We start from the raw sequence: 18,129 nt of genomic DNA, 5'->3' as shown, positions 1-18,129 counted from the left end.
TTTACTGGAGTGTGTACTTTTAAATTCACGTTTGATGGCTTGATTTTCATCTCTGTTGTTCCCTTTTCAGTCATTGTCTTTGGTCACTTTGGTCACAAATGGATAACAAGTGAACTCCTTTCACTGTTTGTATATCTGGAATATTGTACAAACGTGATAAAGTAATTTGGTTAAATAACAGTACTGTCACAATAGTGACCTCAAGTGGAGAGTAGAAGAAGTGCACGTTGTTTAGATTTATCTAGCTGGTATCTGAGTACTACTGATCTGGTCCATTACTCAGTTGTACCCTCTTATTTAAAGTGTTGAAAAATCTAAAACACTAGCACCATGGTTATTGCAGTGGAAAAAAATAATCGGGCAGTCACATGAGGTTACTTAAAACTGTTCTCAGGAATGAGTAGTGTCAATGATACTTTAAGATGGTACATGATTTAACAATCATGTGAATGAATTTATGGATTTGTTAACAGGTCCAGGTGCTAAAAAGACCTTGAGCACAAGATTTCATGCTAGACAATGATTAACATTTAAGGGACAGAAAGCTTTAGACTGGGACACGGCCAAACTACACACCCCTCAGGTAGAGTGGAGAGTCTTTCCTGGTCGGACTGAGGTACTGTCATAATTTATATGTATTCTCTGTCATTAAATTACTCTCCAAATTAAAGAATGCATAATATGTTGCACAGATGTAAACTCTTTCGTCAGAACATAGTCAATTTCACACTCACATACCAAATTCTTAACTGTATGGCTTCAGGACATAACCCAGATAAGCCAAAAGTATCATTGCTGTGAACCCAACCCCTAAAACTGTTCTGTGTAAAGAACATTTTCCACATTGTGAAGCACAAGGGTGTTAACCAAGTGTACTTAAAGTAAAATATTTAACACATTTATGTTCACTAGGCAAAATAAATTACAGCACCTGGCAAATGAAGCATGAAGCGTGTCTATTAATCGTGTTTTTAGGGGGAAGGCATGGGTCACGCACCATTCAGATCTTGGAATGAGTGTTCCGGTGACAAGGTCCCTTAAGAGTTGAAAAAACACTGTTATTCATTAAAGATCAAATTAAAGTTTGCCATTTATAGTTGGCACAGTCACATAACACAAGATTATCAATACACAATAATAATAGAATTATATATAAATATAAGGATTAAGGAATAAATTATAAAGATAAGATAAAAAATATATACAGAATTGGATGTGCAAGGTAGAGATGAGCATGGTGTAAGTGTAAAGTGCAAAGTGCAAAATGTGCAACAGTGATTGTGCAACATAATGCTGTGCAATTGAGCAGGATGTCATAAATAAATTTTATGTGTTTAAAGCCAAGTGAAAAGTCTTGTGAGTAATGTGCACTATACAACCGTGTAGCAGGGTATCTACACACAGCTTGTCAAATCGTCACAGAAAAGCATTGCCAATATATTGGAAAACTCCAGAGCTGCCTAGTCTAAATCGATTATGTCAAAGCCCTGCAGCACTGGGCTGTAGCAGTGGAACTGACATCTTTAGAATTCTGGCGCTTCCTTTAGCTTAAAACAGGTATAATATGTCAGTGCAGAATTGAGTAAGAGTATAATCATTAATTTGGAATGCCCAAGGAAATATTTTCAAGGCTTACTTATTATTTACATGTATGACATCTGGCTGACGCGAGTATGAAGAACAGTCACATCAAGTAAAGAGTTGGTTCTTTAAGGAATCAAAAGTGGTAAAAAAAATTTTAAATAAATAAATAAAAAAGCGGCATTACACAAAGAACCATTCATAGCACCTTTATTTTTAAGAATGTATATCAACTTTTTTGTAAGGACTGTGAAAATAGTCTAGCAAACACTAACCCATTAAATATTTTCTCTCTTCTTTGGTTTTATTTATGAGACTAAGGACTTATTCCCCAGGAATATCATGATGCTGCATACGTGTGTTTGTGTGTATGTGTGTATGTGAGAAAGATCAAGAATAATGCAAAGGAATAATAGTACAAACACCTTGTAACGGTAACAGAGGCACAGAACAGGAAGGAAAAGCTTCTGAAGATGTGTTTTGGTTTAGGAGAGCCAATATATACACTTGGGTTTTGTGTATAGGTAAACATTAAACAGACTTCGTCCAGCCTTACTAGCAAGAAGGCTTAAAGAGGGAGTAGAGAGAAAGAGAGAAGAACAAACAGCAGCAATGATGGCATCACCATAACATGTATTTTTGAGTCTTGTCTTTTATGATCTTTAATTACAGGAGGGTGAGAAAGAGAGAGAATCATTGGATATCTCAGACAATTGCTGTTGTGGGTAAGTTCATTACGCATTTTTCTTTTACAGAGCTGTGGGATTAAACATGAGAAAACATGACAGTACAAGACAAAGATGAGTAGCAAGTAATTAGCATTGTTTTATTAAAACAATGTTGTTTTTTTATGTTTTCCCAGTGATGAATCTTTTCCCAATCAATGAATTTTATTGAATATCCAACATCTAATAAAACACAATTGTCTATGATAACATACATTTTGTATGACTGAAAGTACAGAAACCTACTGTATCTGTAGTCCACAACAGTGCAACTAATTGTGCTCTTAAAATGCTCAAAAAGTGTTTCTATTAAGATCTATACCTATTTACTATACCTATTACTATCACGGTCAGTTGCATTCCTTTCCAGTATGTTAGCCATTGTGTGATGTCTGGCAAAATCCATAGCTATTCAACAAATCCATCTTCAAGAAGATTCTAACTCATAGTACTCCATGTTTTTACTTTGTACTATGTAGATCATTTATTAATCTCAATATTTTAGTTATTCTCCCAGAAAATGAAACTCCCCATATCAAGGAATATGTAAGAATAATTGAGGACATCACTATAGCAATAGAAGCAGTGCTGGCATCAATAGGTCATCAGTTAAGCCTAGTAGTGATTCTGGTAATGTAGCTAACAGTGATTTTTTTATATTACTTTTAATTTTTTATTTTATTAAACAATAAGACAATTATATACTTAATTCCTTGGTTTTGTTGTTTAACAGCAATATTACCCTACAGCAGGTACACAATTTGTACCAGAACTTAGAAATCCTCTAGCATCCTCCCAAAGTTAGCTCTAGTGGTACATCTATAACATAGAACATCAGTATTATTTTCAAGAACATTAGACACAAGGTCCATTGCAGTAGTCTGGTTCAGTTAAACCTTTTTTTTTCTACATGTCAGTTGGTACAATAATACCAAGGTATACCAGGATGTTCGAACTGTTAACAAACTATCTGGAACTGAAACTCTCAAACTCTCTGAAAGTGAGATTTTTTAACGGTGTTAGGGTAAGGATTAAGTTTAGCATTAAGTTTATTATTTGAATGTGATGTTGATGTAAAAATACACTGGTGAAAGTTGTATATACTAATATTGTATTTTTAAAAATTACATTCTGAAGTTACAACTGCTGTTTAGTAAACTGCTGTTTTTATTCTCTCCATATAGTTTGGGATTCCTGTGCTTTCAAGATGACACATCCCTTGCAACAGTTTCTCAGTAACCCTTTTAAGCGCCACATTGGCAAAAACCGCCTGGTGACCAAAGATGGACACTGCAACATTGAATATGGCAACGTGAGAGCCAGCAGCCGCTTTGCCTATGTGCTGGACCTGTGGACCACTTTTGTGGAGATCCGCTGGCGTTTCATTATTTTATTCTTTGTGGCCTCTTTCACTCTCAGCTGGTTTATCTTTGGTCTCATCTGGTACTGGATTGCTCGTAATAATGGGGACTTGTGGTGGCAAAACCCGCCCTCAGACCACAAACCATGTATATACAATGTCTTTGGCCTCACAACAGCCTTCCTCTACTCACTGGAAACAGAGATGACCATTGGTTATGGTCTGCGAGTCCTCAGTCCATACTGCCCTGGTGCTGTTACCCTCATTATTATTCAGTCCATTATTGGTTTACTTATCAACTGCTTCTGGTGTGGACTGGTTATGGCCAAAATCACCTTGCCTAAGAAAAGAGCCAAGACCATTACCTTTAGCAGAATGGCTGTCATCTGCCCCAAAAATGGAGCCCTCTGTCTGCAAATACGAGTAGCTAACCTGCGTAAAACGTTGATGATTGGCAGCCAGATCTATGGAAAGCTGCTTAAGACAACAGTCACGCCCGAAGGCGAGACAATCATCCTAGACCAGGTCAATGTTGATTTCATGGTTGATGCTGGGAAAGACAATCTCTTCTTCATCTGCCCTTTGACTCTGTACCATGTAATTGACAAGATGAGTCCTTTTTTTAACCTGACTATGGACACACTGCATCAGCAAGACTTTGAGCTGGTGGTGTTTCTTGATGGCACAGATGAGTGTACCAGCTCCTCCTGCCAAGTCAGGACATCCTACATCCCTCAGGAGATCAAGTGGGGCTTCAGGTTTCTTCCAATCATCTCCCGTAGTAAGGAGGGTAAATACCGTGTGGACTTCTCCAATTTTGCCAGAGTGGAGCCAGTACCAGCTGTACACTGTGCCCACTGCTACTATAATGATCAAAACCATCACCACCACAGAAATGGCACAGATAACCAGGGCTTTGAAGTGATTGAAATCGGTGACGAAGTTCGTGCCACTGAGATGTGAGGTCCATTTGTGATCAATTTGTTATTCTCTTTCACAGACTAGTTAAAACAAATCTGCTCATCGTAAAATATATTTTTACTGACCCATTAGGTTTGATCCAAGAGCCATAAATGCTTTGATGTACCACTTTTCTGTCAAATCTTTTTTGCCAAGAAGGTGAAATTGTTGTGTTCCTGTAATCACAAATGTGATGAATTACTTACAACAAAACACTTGTTTACTCCTTGTTTTAAAATGTTTCATGTTTCTATCTGATATTGATCAAGATCTGTTTCTGACCACCTCAAAACAAATGTGGTTTCAAGTGATTTGATCATAGCCCAGTCACAATGTGTCCTGAGGGTAGTTTTTTTTTTTATAAGGTCAAATTATTAAATAGTTAAATAGTTGAATAGCTGCATCTTAAATATTGAGATTAATTGCTTACAGAATAATGGAAATGGGCCAAAATATTACCTAGAAAAAAAAAAGAAAAACATTATGGAGGGCACACTTTTCATGTCTGCAAGTTAAGTCTTTCTTCTTTTGAAAAGTAACCTTTAAGTTTTCAGTTTTCACATTTATTATTTTACATAATATTGTATTTTACTAATTCTGTTTAGTATTTCTATTTCTTTCACATTTCTCTGAAAAGTATGGCGTTAATACGACAGCCTTTAGATTAGACAGTTTTATCAGCAGCCATTTGAGCTATTGCAAATCTCGCTACATTTGCATGTCAGATGAAATGTTTGTCAGAGAAACAGCTTAGAGTTTAAGATGAAAATAAATGTGATACACTTTAAGAAACGTCATGCTGTATTTAGTACAAGTCTATGTATAAATAAAGGAAACTCAAGGCAATCCTGAGGTCTGAATGTGATCATCAAAAGAGTTGATTCAAAAGGTAAATCAAATCAAATTTATTTGTATAGCACTTTTTACAACTGTCATGCTCTATTTAGTACGTAGTAAGTCTTTCATCAGGTTAGACCGGATAAGTGGGCAGTCATTCATTCAAAAGGGAAAGAGAAAGAATTAGTTCTGATTTTTTTTTCTGGATTTATGGAGAACAGAGGATGTTGAACAGTATCAGTGTGTGGTTGACAACTCCGGCAGGTCTGACTCAAATTTCAGTGAGACAAAAAAAACATCTAATTTCTGATCACTTATAATTTCATTCACAATGACTGCTTTTGACTTTGCTTGTGACCTTATTGAGTAGATTGAGCTTTAGAACTGATGTGGTGCTGACTAACTAAAAGACCATGGGTTATGCTGTATGCATGTAAGGCAGCACCCTCTTGTGTGTGGGATGGACACTATCCTTACCTATAAGACCAGACTTGTCCTTGAACTATAACTAATTATAAATAAAGATAAATGTGAAAGCAAGGTACAAGCTAAACTAAGCAGAAACAATGACCCTGGAACACCATCTTCCCAGGACTAAGCAGAAGCACTGAATAGCCTCATAATGATATGCTGATCAGTTGAAAGAAATACAGGGACCTTAAGAAAAAAAAAAACTGAAGTAGAACTTGCTAACATATTTTAAAGGTTCTCTTAATGAAGTCATGCAGTACAGAACTACACCATTTTGTTTCCTTAAATACAATCATCTGATAATTGTCAACCTATTAGTGTAGTATTGATGTAGTGACTTGACTATTAGACGTACTCAATTTTGTCATACATTGACGCATTTAAAAAACTATTTAACTAAACTAAACTAAAAGCTGAGACTCATACAAAGGACACATTCAGACATTTTTCAGACGTTTTATAAAATGTTTTTGTTTTCCATCATTGTAATTTATTCAGTTTAGACTTATGCCACAGAAATATTGTCTTTAATATTAATTTAATCATTAATAAAATAGCAATATACAAAAGTATATTATGTTTATATACTATAATATTGTCAGATATTCAGTATTGCAAAAACTATAATAGTTGCAAAAATGACAAATTAAATTTGTTTGTATAGCATGTTGTTTGTTTGCAACTGATAAGGTTGCAAAGCAGCTTTACAGAAATTCAATAATGAAGCAACTGATCAACGCCGCATAACCCCTCCAATGAGCAAGGTAACACTCCCTAAAAGCTGGAGGAAGAAACCTTAGAAGGAACCAAAACTGACAATTGAGGACCCATCCTCTTCTGATCTGAATTATTAATAATAATTTGGGTGATCAGTCACCATACCACCACATAAGTATGTTGCTGTGCTCAGGTGTACAAACCGGATTCCAAAAACGTTGGGACACTAAACAAATTGTGAATAAAAACTGAATGCAATGATGTGGAGATGGCAAATGTCAATATTTTATTCGTAATAGAACATAGATGACAGATCAAAAGTTTAATCTGAGTAAATGTAACATTTTAAAGGAGAAATATGTTGATTCAAAATTTCATGGCATCAACAAATCCCCAAAAAGTTGGGATAAGGCCATTTTTACCACTGTGTGGCCTCCCCCCTTCTTCTTACAACACTCAACAGATGTCTGGGTACAGAGGAGACCAGTTTCTCAAGTTTAGAAATAGGAATGCTCTCCCATTCATGTCTAATACAGGTCTCTAACTGTTCAATCGTCTTGGGCCTTCTTTGTCGCACCTTCCTCTTTATGATGCGCCAAATGTTCTCTATAGGTGAAAGATCTGGACAGCAGGCTGGCCATTTCAGTACCCGGATCCTTCTCCTACGTAGCCATGATGTTGTGATTGCTGCAGAATGTGGTCTGGCATTATCTTGTTGAAAAATGCAGGGTCTTCCCTGAAAGAGATGACGTCTAGATGGGAGCATATGTTGTTCTAGAACCTGAACATAGTTCTCTGCATTAATGGTGCCTTTTCAGACATGCAAGCTGCCCATGCCACAAGCACTCATGCAACCCCATACCATCAGTGATGCAGGCTTCTGAACGGAGTGTTGATAACAACTTGGGTTATCCTTGTCCTCTCTGGTCCGGATGACATGGCGTCCCAGTGTTCCATAAAGAATGATTTCTGGAAGTATTCCTGAGCCCATTCTGTTATTTCCTTGACAGTGGCATTCCTGTTTAAGGTGCAGTGACGTTTAAGGGCCCGGAGATCACGAGCATCCAGTAGAGTTTTACGGCCTAGACCCTTACACACAGCGATTGTTCCAGATTCTCTGAATCTTTTGATGATGTTAAGCACGGTTGATGATGATAACTTAAAAGTCTTTGCTATTTTACGCTGGGTAACACCAATCTGGTATTGCTGCACTATCTTTCTGCGCAACAATGGTGGAATTGGTGATCCTCTTACCATCTTGACTTCAGAGAGACACTGACACTGACACTCTGAGAAGCTCTTTTTATACCCAATCATGTTGTCAGTTGACCTAATTAGTGTTAATTGGTCTTCCAGCTGTTCGTTATATGCTCAATTTCCTTTTTCCAGCCACTTATTGCTACTTGTCCCAACTTTTTTGGGATTTGTTGACGCCATGAAATTTTGAATCAACATATTTCTCCTTTAAAATGTTACATTTACTCAGATTAAACTTTTGATCTGTCATCTATGTTCTATTACGAATAAAATATTGACATTTGCCATCTCCACATCATTGCATTCAGTTTTTATTCACAATTTGTTTAGTGTCCCAACTTTTTTGGAATCCGGTTTGTACTAATATAGTAGTGATGGTAATAATAATAATAGTAATGTCGATGATAAATAGTAATATTCATCATTATTACCACAATAATAATAATAATAATAATAATAATAATAATAATATTATAATAACAGCAGCAATTAGAGCGCATTTAAACTTCAAAGTAGTCAGTAATGTAGAGTGGACAACTAGTCAGAGGCAGGCAGCAGTAGCTGGTCTGAGGCTGGTAGCATGAGAGCACAGTCTTTCCTCTTTGTCAGGCTAGACAGGTGGGCAATCATTAACTCTAAAAGAGGTAAACAGATAGCATTAGATATTTTTGGATTTATGATGTTACCAGAGTTCAGTAGATCTGCATATAACAATTTAACTAAGAGGATCTCTCCATTTCGTTAGATTGTTATATGAAGATCTACTGGAATTAAGAAAAGGCTCTTCTTATTTAGAATTCTAAAACACGCATTGGTGGCGTGTTCAGGTTGGCAAGTGATCCATTCCTAGTCAAGCGATACCACAGTCTGGTTCGAGAGGCAAACGTGTTACGTTCGCTTCCTGCTCATGTTCATAGGCGACCGCTGGCAGTTGCTGCTTACTCAGGTTTGGCTTGCCTCTGTAATGTGGTGCTCACTTACAGCGGGGTTTGAACCCAAGCCACCGTGCTACTGAGTGAGCTACCACGATCACGTGACCAACGGGCCCAAGTGCAGAGTCTTTAATCTTAGGCAGGTAAAATGGAAATGATAAATAAAACACTCTGGACTCGAACCCAGGCCGCCACGTCGCGAGACCGATGCTCTGTCTTTTCCCCAAAGCAGCAGTTATCAAAGCGGCCAACAAAAGAAACATATTTTATTTAATAAATAAGGCGACGTCACGTCTAACGAGACATAAAGGCGGGAAAACAAACAAACAAAGGACGCCAGGGGAGAGCTGGCTACCTCTTTAACACTAGAGGAAAATACAACTAAGGGCAAAAAGGATCTCCCAAAAGAAACGAGAAAACAAGGAAGTTACAGGGAAGGCAGGAGCCTCCTGCCTTCCTCTGTAAAAACAAGTGTATGTGTGCTAACACGCGCACACACACACACACTGCACAGACACAGGGAAACAGACTCTGGAGAAACACATGAAGGGGAGTGACACACTCAGCCTTCCACTAGAAAACCACTGACTGACACACACACCACCAGAGTCAAAAGATCCAGCAGTGGGGTAACTGGATCTGTGTGCCTATATAGCCTACTATCCAGGTGTAGGGAATTGGGCTCAATTACTGGCTGGGGTGACTCGGGGCCTCCCCCTGGTGGCAGGAGGAGGCCTTGCCCTAGAGCCACCCCTTACAGCCTCATTGTCTAGTCAGGCAGTTGGCTCTCCAGCTACCTCCGTATGTTCACAGAGCGTGTCTCTGGATCTAGTGTTCTGTTATGAGTCAAGATATATAGTCTGGTTCAAGAGGCAAGCGTGTTACGTTTACTTCCTGCTCATGCTCCTAGGTGACCTTGGCTTGAGGGAGTCGCTACATTCTCAGGCCAGGTTTTCTAGTCATGGAGCTGGCTCCCCAGCTAACCCTGTATGTTCACAGAGCGCGGCTCTGGATCTAGTGTATCATTACTGCTGTTGCCCAAGCTTCAGGCATTTGGCTCTCCAGCTACCTATGTATGTTCACAGAGTGCTACCCCTGTTTGTATAAAGAGCGCGGCTCTGTCCTTATTTCGTTATTTCTCACGTTGCCCAAGCGAGGCTTGTGGCTTTCAGTTTGGTCCCCTCTTTAGTTCACCCCCCTCGTTATTCTTGCGTTCAGCTTCCTGCTCCTCCCAATCATCGGTTTATGTTCGCCATCTTGTTTGCCACGTTCTGTTGTGTTCTTTGTTTTGACCCTTAGTTGCTGCACCTCGTTTTCTCTTAAGACCTGGTTTATATTTTTTTACGTTTAATAAACGTTCTTGCATTGTTCCATCTCTGCGTTCCAGCTCTGTGTTCATCCCTTCTTGTCTGGCCATACACGCCATGACAGAATGCACTGATGATCTTAGGGACACTAAAAGGTGACAATACAATACAACTAAAGTACATGAAAACATTATTTATCGTCTTAATTATATGTATATAATGTATATGTATAATGTATATAGTATGTATATCTTAATTAATTTTTATATCTTTCATAGCACCTAGTCCATCAAAATAAAACGTTTTTTTTCTGTCTGCAGCACCAAACAGAGAAGTTTTGCTGTGAAGAGACTGAGGTGTTCAAGTGGATCAAATGCTTTACATAAGCATAAAACAAGTAAACTGCACCTATATTATGTTTGAATCAATCCGATCAATTAGATTTCTTTGTTTAGTTTGCCGTTTGTGGAGATGCCTATTCACAGTGACTAAACCAGAGAGCAAAGAACATTGACTGAACATTGAAATATGGTGGCATTACACTGTTTAATGTTGAAACAACTTTTAACATTGCTTCATAGGCATCAGTTAGTGTTGAAATTGTCATTAAACTGATATTAAATTAGCCTTCATGTGAAGGCTTTAAATAGTTGGGGCACTTATACGCTCACAGTGCGCTCAGCCAACAAGTGCTTCCTCAGATAAGGATAATGATAATAATTTAACAACATCTCCACAGCACAAGTTATGAGTAAACATGAAATACATATTTAACCTAAGTAGAATCTAATACAAACAATATGGACATGCACAATCATTTAGAAAACAAGAAAAGCGTATAAATAGGTAATAGACCATAAATATGGAGGATAAGTATAGCATGATTAAGAGATTCATTTTTAGTTTTTCATAAATGTTGTGTCCAAATAGCAAAGCAAAGGAAGACTTCCACTAGTGCGTACTAACTGACTAAAAATCCTATACATGAGAAAAGAAATCCAACTTTGGTTCAAGTGAAAGGTTCAACAAGCTGGTCAGATGTGCTGGGTTAATGGTTTGTGTAGAACTGGACTCTAGTTAAGGTAATCTAAGGTAGTAGAGGGGAGGACACTGTACCAACTGCTGTCCATCATCGATCTGCACAACTTTGTTCCAAGAGCCATCAGGCTCTTCAACTCTTGGGCCAGGATGAGGACGGGGTCTCTTATGTTTAATCATAGGTTTATTTATATGCACTATTAACACTTTACTGTACATTCTGTATATCTGCACTCCTGGACACTATTTGACACTTAAATACCAATATATGCACATGTTCATTCAGTGTTGTTTTTTATCTGCTGATACCCACTCCTCTGGCTTTTTTTTCATTCTTATTCTTTAGCACTGCACTGGTTGTCATCTTTGTTTAAAAATACATATTTTTAAATGTTATTCTATTTAATGTAATTATTGTATTGTATTACTGTGCTGTATTGTGTAACTGCTAAATTTCCTTCGAGATCACTAAAGTATCTGTCTGTCTGTCTGTCTATTACCACTACTACTATTCATAATAATATTAATAATAATAAGTTAATTATAATTCATAATACTCATAATGCTCATTCTTTGCATGCAATTATACATGTATTTGACTTTTGCAATTACTATTAAAAATATATCAATAAATTGACTAGTTTAGAAAATAAGCTTTGTGTTCTGAAATATATATATATACAAATTTCAGTAAAGGTCGTGGTTGTAGTTTTTGGTCTTCCATTATAAATATTCCATCTTCCATATAAACACAAAACTGCAACTGCACTGATTAATCTATTATTTGATAAATGGTGAGGAAGAGTGGAATGAACCTCTCATGCATGTCGAATATAAAACTCACTTTACCACAGTGTATATATATATATATATATATATATATATATATATATATATATATATATATATATATATATGTATACTTGCATTGGGACAAGTAAGAATCTTGTGTGTGCTTGAACTAAACACAAACCAGAAAAATGTTCACATGCATACATATGAAAGAAAACAAGAGAATGAGTTAGTTCTATCGTACCCACAAATCCGAACAAAAGCGAATTGAAGATGTGACCATGAATTGCAAGTGTTAAAGGCCACTATTTCACTGCAGGGTCGAACAGTTCTGAGCATGTAACCGGGTAACTGGACATGGATTACCATCACAAGACAAACACTTAAAAGGGAACTTCAGGGTTTCTGTATTAAAAATTGATGTTTAACTGGTGCGCTGGACTATGTTCATGATTTTGTGACTGTATTTTGGTAATCCTCATTGAGTTAGAATCAACCTTAACAAGTTTGTTTAAAACTAACATTATCATTATATGTCATAGTACATCTACATCCTTGACATGGTTTGAGATGAGTAACATTTATACATGCTGATTACATGACACTAACAAATGAATTATGCAGATAGAGCTACATTAGCCTAGAAGGTGTAGGGCAAAACTAAACAGCGAAACTGTTGCCATGCACTTCCTGTACATGATTTTAGAAAATGGAAAAAGATCTAAAATCTAATCTTTTTCTTTTTTTACTTAGTGTTTTTCTTTTACTTAGCATTTCCTCGAGTGTACTTTATATATATATATATAAAATAAAATAAAATGTATAATAATATAATATATATATATATTTAATATTATTATATTTATTCTGTTTCTCTCTTTTTTATGTTGATATTTATAAGATTATGTCAGTAAATGGAGGAACTGCAAAGTAAGAATTTCATTGTGCAGTGTAACTACTTGTTTCTCTTTCAAGATTCAAGATTTAACAGGTCTGCACCATTTGGTTTGAAGGCATTTAATCTGGTGTTTTATTACACAAGATCTGAGACATGACAATGTTTTTCATGCGACTCAGAGTCGTTTAGTATAAGGAATGATGCCATTCGGTCCAATGCTGAGATCTGAGGATGTCCTAAAATGTACACCATACTTGTTGTGTTCATTTAGTCCCTTATTCAAGTAATGCTTATTAGTCCTACTTTAACTAATAATGCAGATTTCTAGATTTATAAATACAAAATGTATTGTAAATGTAATGTATTGTATGTAGAAATTTAAATCCAGTGTAAATCTCAAAGATTATACTCAATTGAAGGCAATGACGCTAGGTCCTGCAGTAGCCTCATTATAACCTCTGCGCAATATGAATTCCTGGGATTGATATTAAAGCCTTTTTTATTCTTTTGACAGGTTTATTACTATATTTGTGTGCCATTTTAATATCATTTGTGCTTACCTATATCATATAAATTGCCTTTCATTATTCCAGATATCATGTGTGCACAATATTTGATTAATTAATCTTATATTGTACAAATAATTGATGTCTGTGTGTTTTCCTGGCAAATTGGCCAAAACCAATTGCTGAGTCTCCATTTTAGGTAAAATTCATATCTGTTGATAATGTGAATTTATTAGATTATTCTCTTCCTAAATCTCACTCTTTTATTATTGTCATTAGAGTTATTGCTACACCAGTATATCATGTGCATGGGACTATGCTCAGTTATAATGTAGCTTTAGTTTAATCTTGAGCTAGATGGACAAGTGTATTGGGACACCTGCTCACTCACTGTTTCTTCCAGTCCTGCGGTAATTCTTTTTTCACAGAAGCTTTACTGTTTGAGGAATTACATTTCAATATTGTGACAATGTAGAGAGCACTATTTGTTTGGATCTAAGAACAGTTGACACCATAGAGCCTCACCATTTTAAAAACAAGGAGTTTGCAGCATTAAAAAAGAAATTGGGGTATGTTTTTATTTAAGAGGCCTTCAGAATTGCTTTGCTGTTGAAAATGGGACCTGAAAAGTGATGGTCTCAGTCTGGATCCTGTCACCCAGCAGAGTCAGTCTACATGTGTTTTTGTTTTTTAAACTTAATCTATGTCTAGTTATTGTATGTGTCCTAATGAGATAAAAATCTCTGTTGTAAAGGAGATATGAAAAAAAGTTGGAAGTTTGAACAGATTTAGACATTTGGCCTTCAATTGTTCAATCTTTGAACGCTAAATTAGTTACAGTAAAGCTTAGAACTGGTTGTGAAATAGTTAACTGAGAGTATGCCTGTTTTTGTCAGTCAGTAAAAAGGTCTTTAGGAGCATAACTGTTAACTACAAAGGATGTTAGCAGGTGCTAGTCATTCTAATATAGACGTTTATGAGAAACAGCTGTGAAGTGAAAGTGGAAAATGTTTTCAGAAAGTAGGATTACCCTGCTTACATCTCTCATTAGTCAAATAAAAACAAAGAAAAAACATGACATTGCTGATTGGCTAGAGGGTTCATTTGAATACTGCATTTTGCCATATCAGTATTGCAATGAACAATGATGCAATAATAATAGCAAAACAAGACATTTTGCCATTGTACACACAGACTCAAAATGTCCATGTATTATTTGGAAACAAAGATCAAACAAAGATTAAGTTGAACACATTTTATGTTTATTTCAAGTTTGAATATTTCCATGGCACCAGTTACAAGGGACTATCAGAGAAACAATATATTTAAATACCGTTTCACATGGAAGGTTTCCTACAGTACAAAGATGGTTTTGGAATGAATCAGTCTTAACAGTAACTGTTTTTGGCACGTTATTATATATATATATATATATATATATATATATATATATATATATATATATATATATATATTCACTTGTAACTATATATAGACTAAAAGCTTTGAAACTGTGGTGTCGAGTCCGAACAGGTTGCAGGTTGCAGGGATTACAGACACAGATCTATGCATACACAAGTGCATGTGCATAGCTGTTGGGGAGAGTTAGAAAATTGACAAGCACAGTACATTAAGAGAAGAATGAATTCACAAATTTAAGCCTGAAAGCTATCATGTTGGATATTCTTAATGGCATAATCAATCCATTCAAAAAGTAATGGTGAACTGTGCCTAGCCATAGCCCTGCATGATCTGAGATCTGAGTACAAAGAGAGATTTAAGTGAACACCGGCAGAGAAGTTCACCACTCAGCTGTTGATCTATGCAGTTTTTTGTTCTCCAAATAGTAGAACAGGCCCTGAAGGATACCTGCTGAAGAACGGGTGACTAACACTCTTATGGACGTATATGATTTTGTTTCAATCATAAACATACTGGATTTGATTTAGCCAATGCTACAATAATACTAAGTGCCCCCAGAGAGAATATTAATTCAGAGCCATGAAAGTACAAAATCTGCAATGCAGTGCTCTGTGAGCCTAGTGAAAGCCCTCTAGGGTGACTGCTAGTATAGCATATAGCAATGGCAACTATCCAAATGCAAATCAATACACCTTCCATGCTGTACAATGAGAGGTATACAGAAAGGAACGTTCAGATGAACGACACCTACACCAAAGGATACAGATGACCAATATAATACTAGTTAACAGTTCAGTTCTTGCCCATTATATTCAGCACACTAATAGCAGGATCAAGTATATATATATATATATATATATATATATATATATATATATATATATATATATATATATATATATATATACATGTGTTTTAAAGCCTATGGTGCCTATGAAAATTGCACTGACAGTACAAAAATGAGTCATGATGGTGTCATGATCATTCTCACAGGTATATCACTGAGAAGGGTGTTGTAAATAACAAAACATTAAAAAGTGCAAGTAAGTGCAAAATATTAAAATAATGTTCTAATGAATTTATGTCCAGTTCTCAATTAGCTGTCCTATTCTGAGAAGTGATACAGTACATGGGTCCTAGTCAGTCCATATGCCAGCATTAAAATGCCTAAAGCAGTAGTCCTTGTGGGAGAAGAAGCTTCAGAAGAGGTTTTCTGAGCCTATAGCCCATAAAAGTGTAATAAAAGGACTTTATGAGGCTTATATGCTGCATACAGTGGCCCTGCTTAGGACTTCAGTGTTCAGTGATCTTGTGTTGGCATGTCGGTCAATAAAAAAAAATCAGGCTAAAAGCCAAATGTTTTTTTCAAGGCTTGCTGCAGTTGTCAGAGATCCAGAAATTATTTTATTCAGTGATTTAACTTGTCCAATAGTTCTATATATTTTCCATAATAGGCCACTGGATTTTACAGGAATAAAGGTCCCACAAGAGCTGAAAACACTAATCAGTTTTTTTCATGCTAACATGCTATTAGGTTTCTGTTATCTGTCCTAGGTCTGTTAGGAACTCATCTTGTGTGAGTGCTGTTTGTCTTGACAAACAGAGTATTTTAATGCTAATACTGGACTGTTTAGCTTTAGTCTTAGTTAATATTTGCATTGACATGGGCTTGGTAAGTGTTTTTTTTATGTATGTACACTACATCATACATAGTGTGTATAGAAAAAATAACTAAACATAGAAAAAATTGCGCAGAGAAAGTACAAAAAGCCCTGAAGGGCTTGTACTAGGTGCTTTCCCAATTACATCTGACTTCTATTGATATTTATATTATATTAAAGAGACTCTAGGTTTAGATAACAAAATAGAACTACGGTTCTTCCTAGCATTTTCCTTTTTTTGTAACATATAATGTCAATAATTATAAATGTGTCCAAATGTGTATGGACAAAAATATTCACCTACCATCAATTAAAACTTGTCTTTCCTCTGACATAATGAATTGACTCATAGAGAGAGTTTTTTCAATTAATTTATGTCAGGTTAATTCACATGTAGGCAGATTTAGTGTACCCAGATCTATGCCCTTCACTGCTACTTGCTGGACGAAATTCCAAATATGATGCCTTTAATTACCCTCTCCAATTTTACATTTAGTACTTTTATTACTTCAAGTCACACAATCAAGACAACATAACTGATTTCTTAAAATTTAAACTGTTTTTTAAAAACCAGGAATTCCAATTACGCTAAGACAGGAAATATTATTACAACAAACATAAAATGCTGCGAGTGCTGGAAATTAACATGTAATTTAAGCTCAGGCACAAACTCAAGTAAAATTAATTTATTACTTAACCCCACTCACCTCATCAAGCGAAAACATGTGGCCTAGCCCCTGCTACACAACACCACAAAAACGAGAGACAATCATTGTTCTTGTGATTTTACAGCTGAACTTATTATTGCTTATTGAATGGTGCTGCCAGTGGTATTGAGCACATGCAGGATGGGCCACCTAGGCTACATAATGCTGGAGAAAGAATTAAAACTGGCCACTGAACCTTATACAACCTTCCGCTTGTATAATAGCATGTTACCACTTCTCTCATTTATTGATACTGGAATTTATCAGAAAAAAACAGAAACTGCTATTTGCAGTTACATTAGCATGTAACAAGAAAATGCAAAAGGACTTGGGTGACATTCTTCCATTACAAGGTTGTCGAAAATGCATGCATGAATACTTTTTGAGTAAAAGACATGCATTACGTCAGTGACTCTCGCTGATTTCTCAACTTTGTGACTTCCTTATTCTGTAATCTACTGAATGTGCTGTTTTCAGATTTTAGGTGTAAAACATTGTGCTACAGTGCTTCTTTGCCTCTGTATGGCTGTCTAATGAAGCTTCAGTTTCTGATGAAGATGGAAGACAGCACCCAAAGCTGCAAAGCAGCGAATGGATACAAGAGTAACTGGTTTAGACTTCAAGTTGAGTGAGCTTATAGCTGATATTTCAGTGTTCTTCACTTTTCCTGGTTCTCTGTTTAGACAAAAATAAGACCTAAACACTGTCTTTTTAACTCTATTTATATCTGCCGCATCTCTTGACCATTCAATACTCTACTATGAATGTGTTTTGAGTCAGTGTTAAATTTCTGTTTTTTTCTAATTACACTTTCTAATGACACATCTACATTATTGTTTTTGGTAACTGACCAAGCCCTGCAGATGCAGCAGATAAGATATTAGGTTGAACAGTGTTTGAGTATTTCTTTAACTATCTGTTTAATATTTTCTTCATCCCATTCCCTCACACACAGACA

The 18,129-nt window shown here is 36.1% G+C and overlaps 1 protein-coding gene across 1 annotated transcript; it reads left to right on the top strand.

The window, feature by feature from the left end:
• The first annotated feature begins 2,262 nt into the window (after positions 1–2,262).
• Positions 2,263–4,847, top strand: LOC140575144 (ATP-sensitive inward rectifier potassium channel 1-like). Its single transcript, XM_072695323.1, has 2 exons — positions 2,263–2,306; positions 3,491–4,847. Exon 2 carries the CDS (start codon positions 3,514–3,516, stop codon positions 4,627–4,629), a length of 1,116 nt encoding a protein of 371 aa, XP_072551424.1. The 5' UTR covers positions 2,263–2,306; positions 3,491–3,513; the 3' UTR covers positions 4,630–4,847.
• The last annotated feature ends 13,282 nt before the right edge of the window (positions 4,848–18,129 follow it).

Source organism: Salminus brasiliensis, chromosome 13 (genome assembly GCF_030463535.1).
Source record: "Salminus brasiliensis chromosome 13, fSalBra1.hap2, whole genome shotgun sequence".
Lineage (NCBI taxonomy): Eukaryota > Metazoa > Chordata > Actinopteri > Characiformes > Bryconidae > Salminus > Salminus brasiliensis.
The sequence above is the reverse complement of the archived record's forward strand: the minus strand, read 5'-3'. Positions and strand labels throughout refer to the sequence as shown.

Bases quoted from the DNA above. Each gene is read 5' to 3' on its own strand.
- LOC140575144 (XM_072695323.1), top strand. From the start codon at position 3,514: ATGACACATCCCTTGCAACAGTTTCTCAGTAACCCTTTTAAGCGCCAC.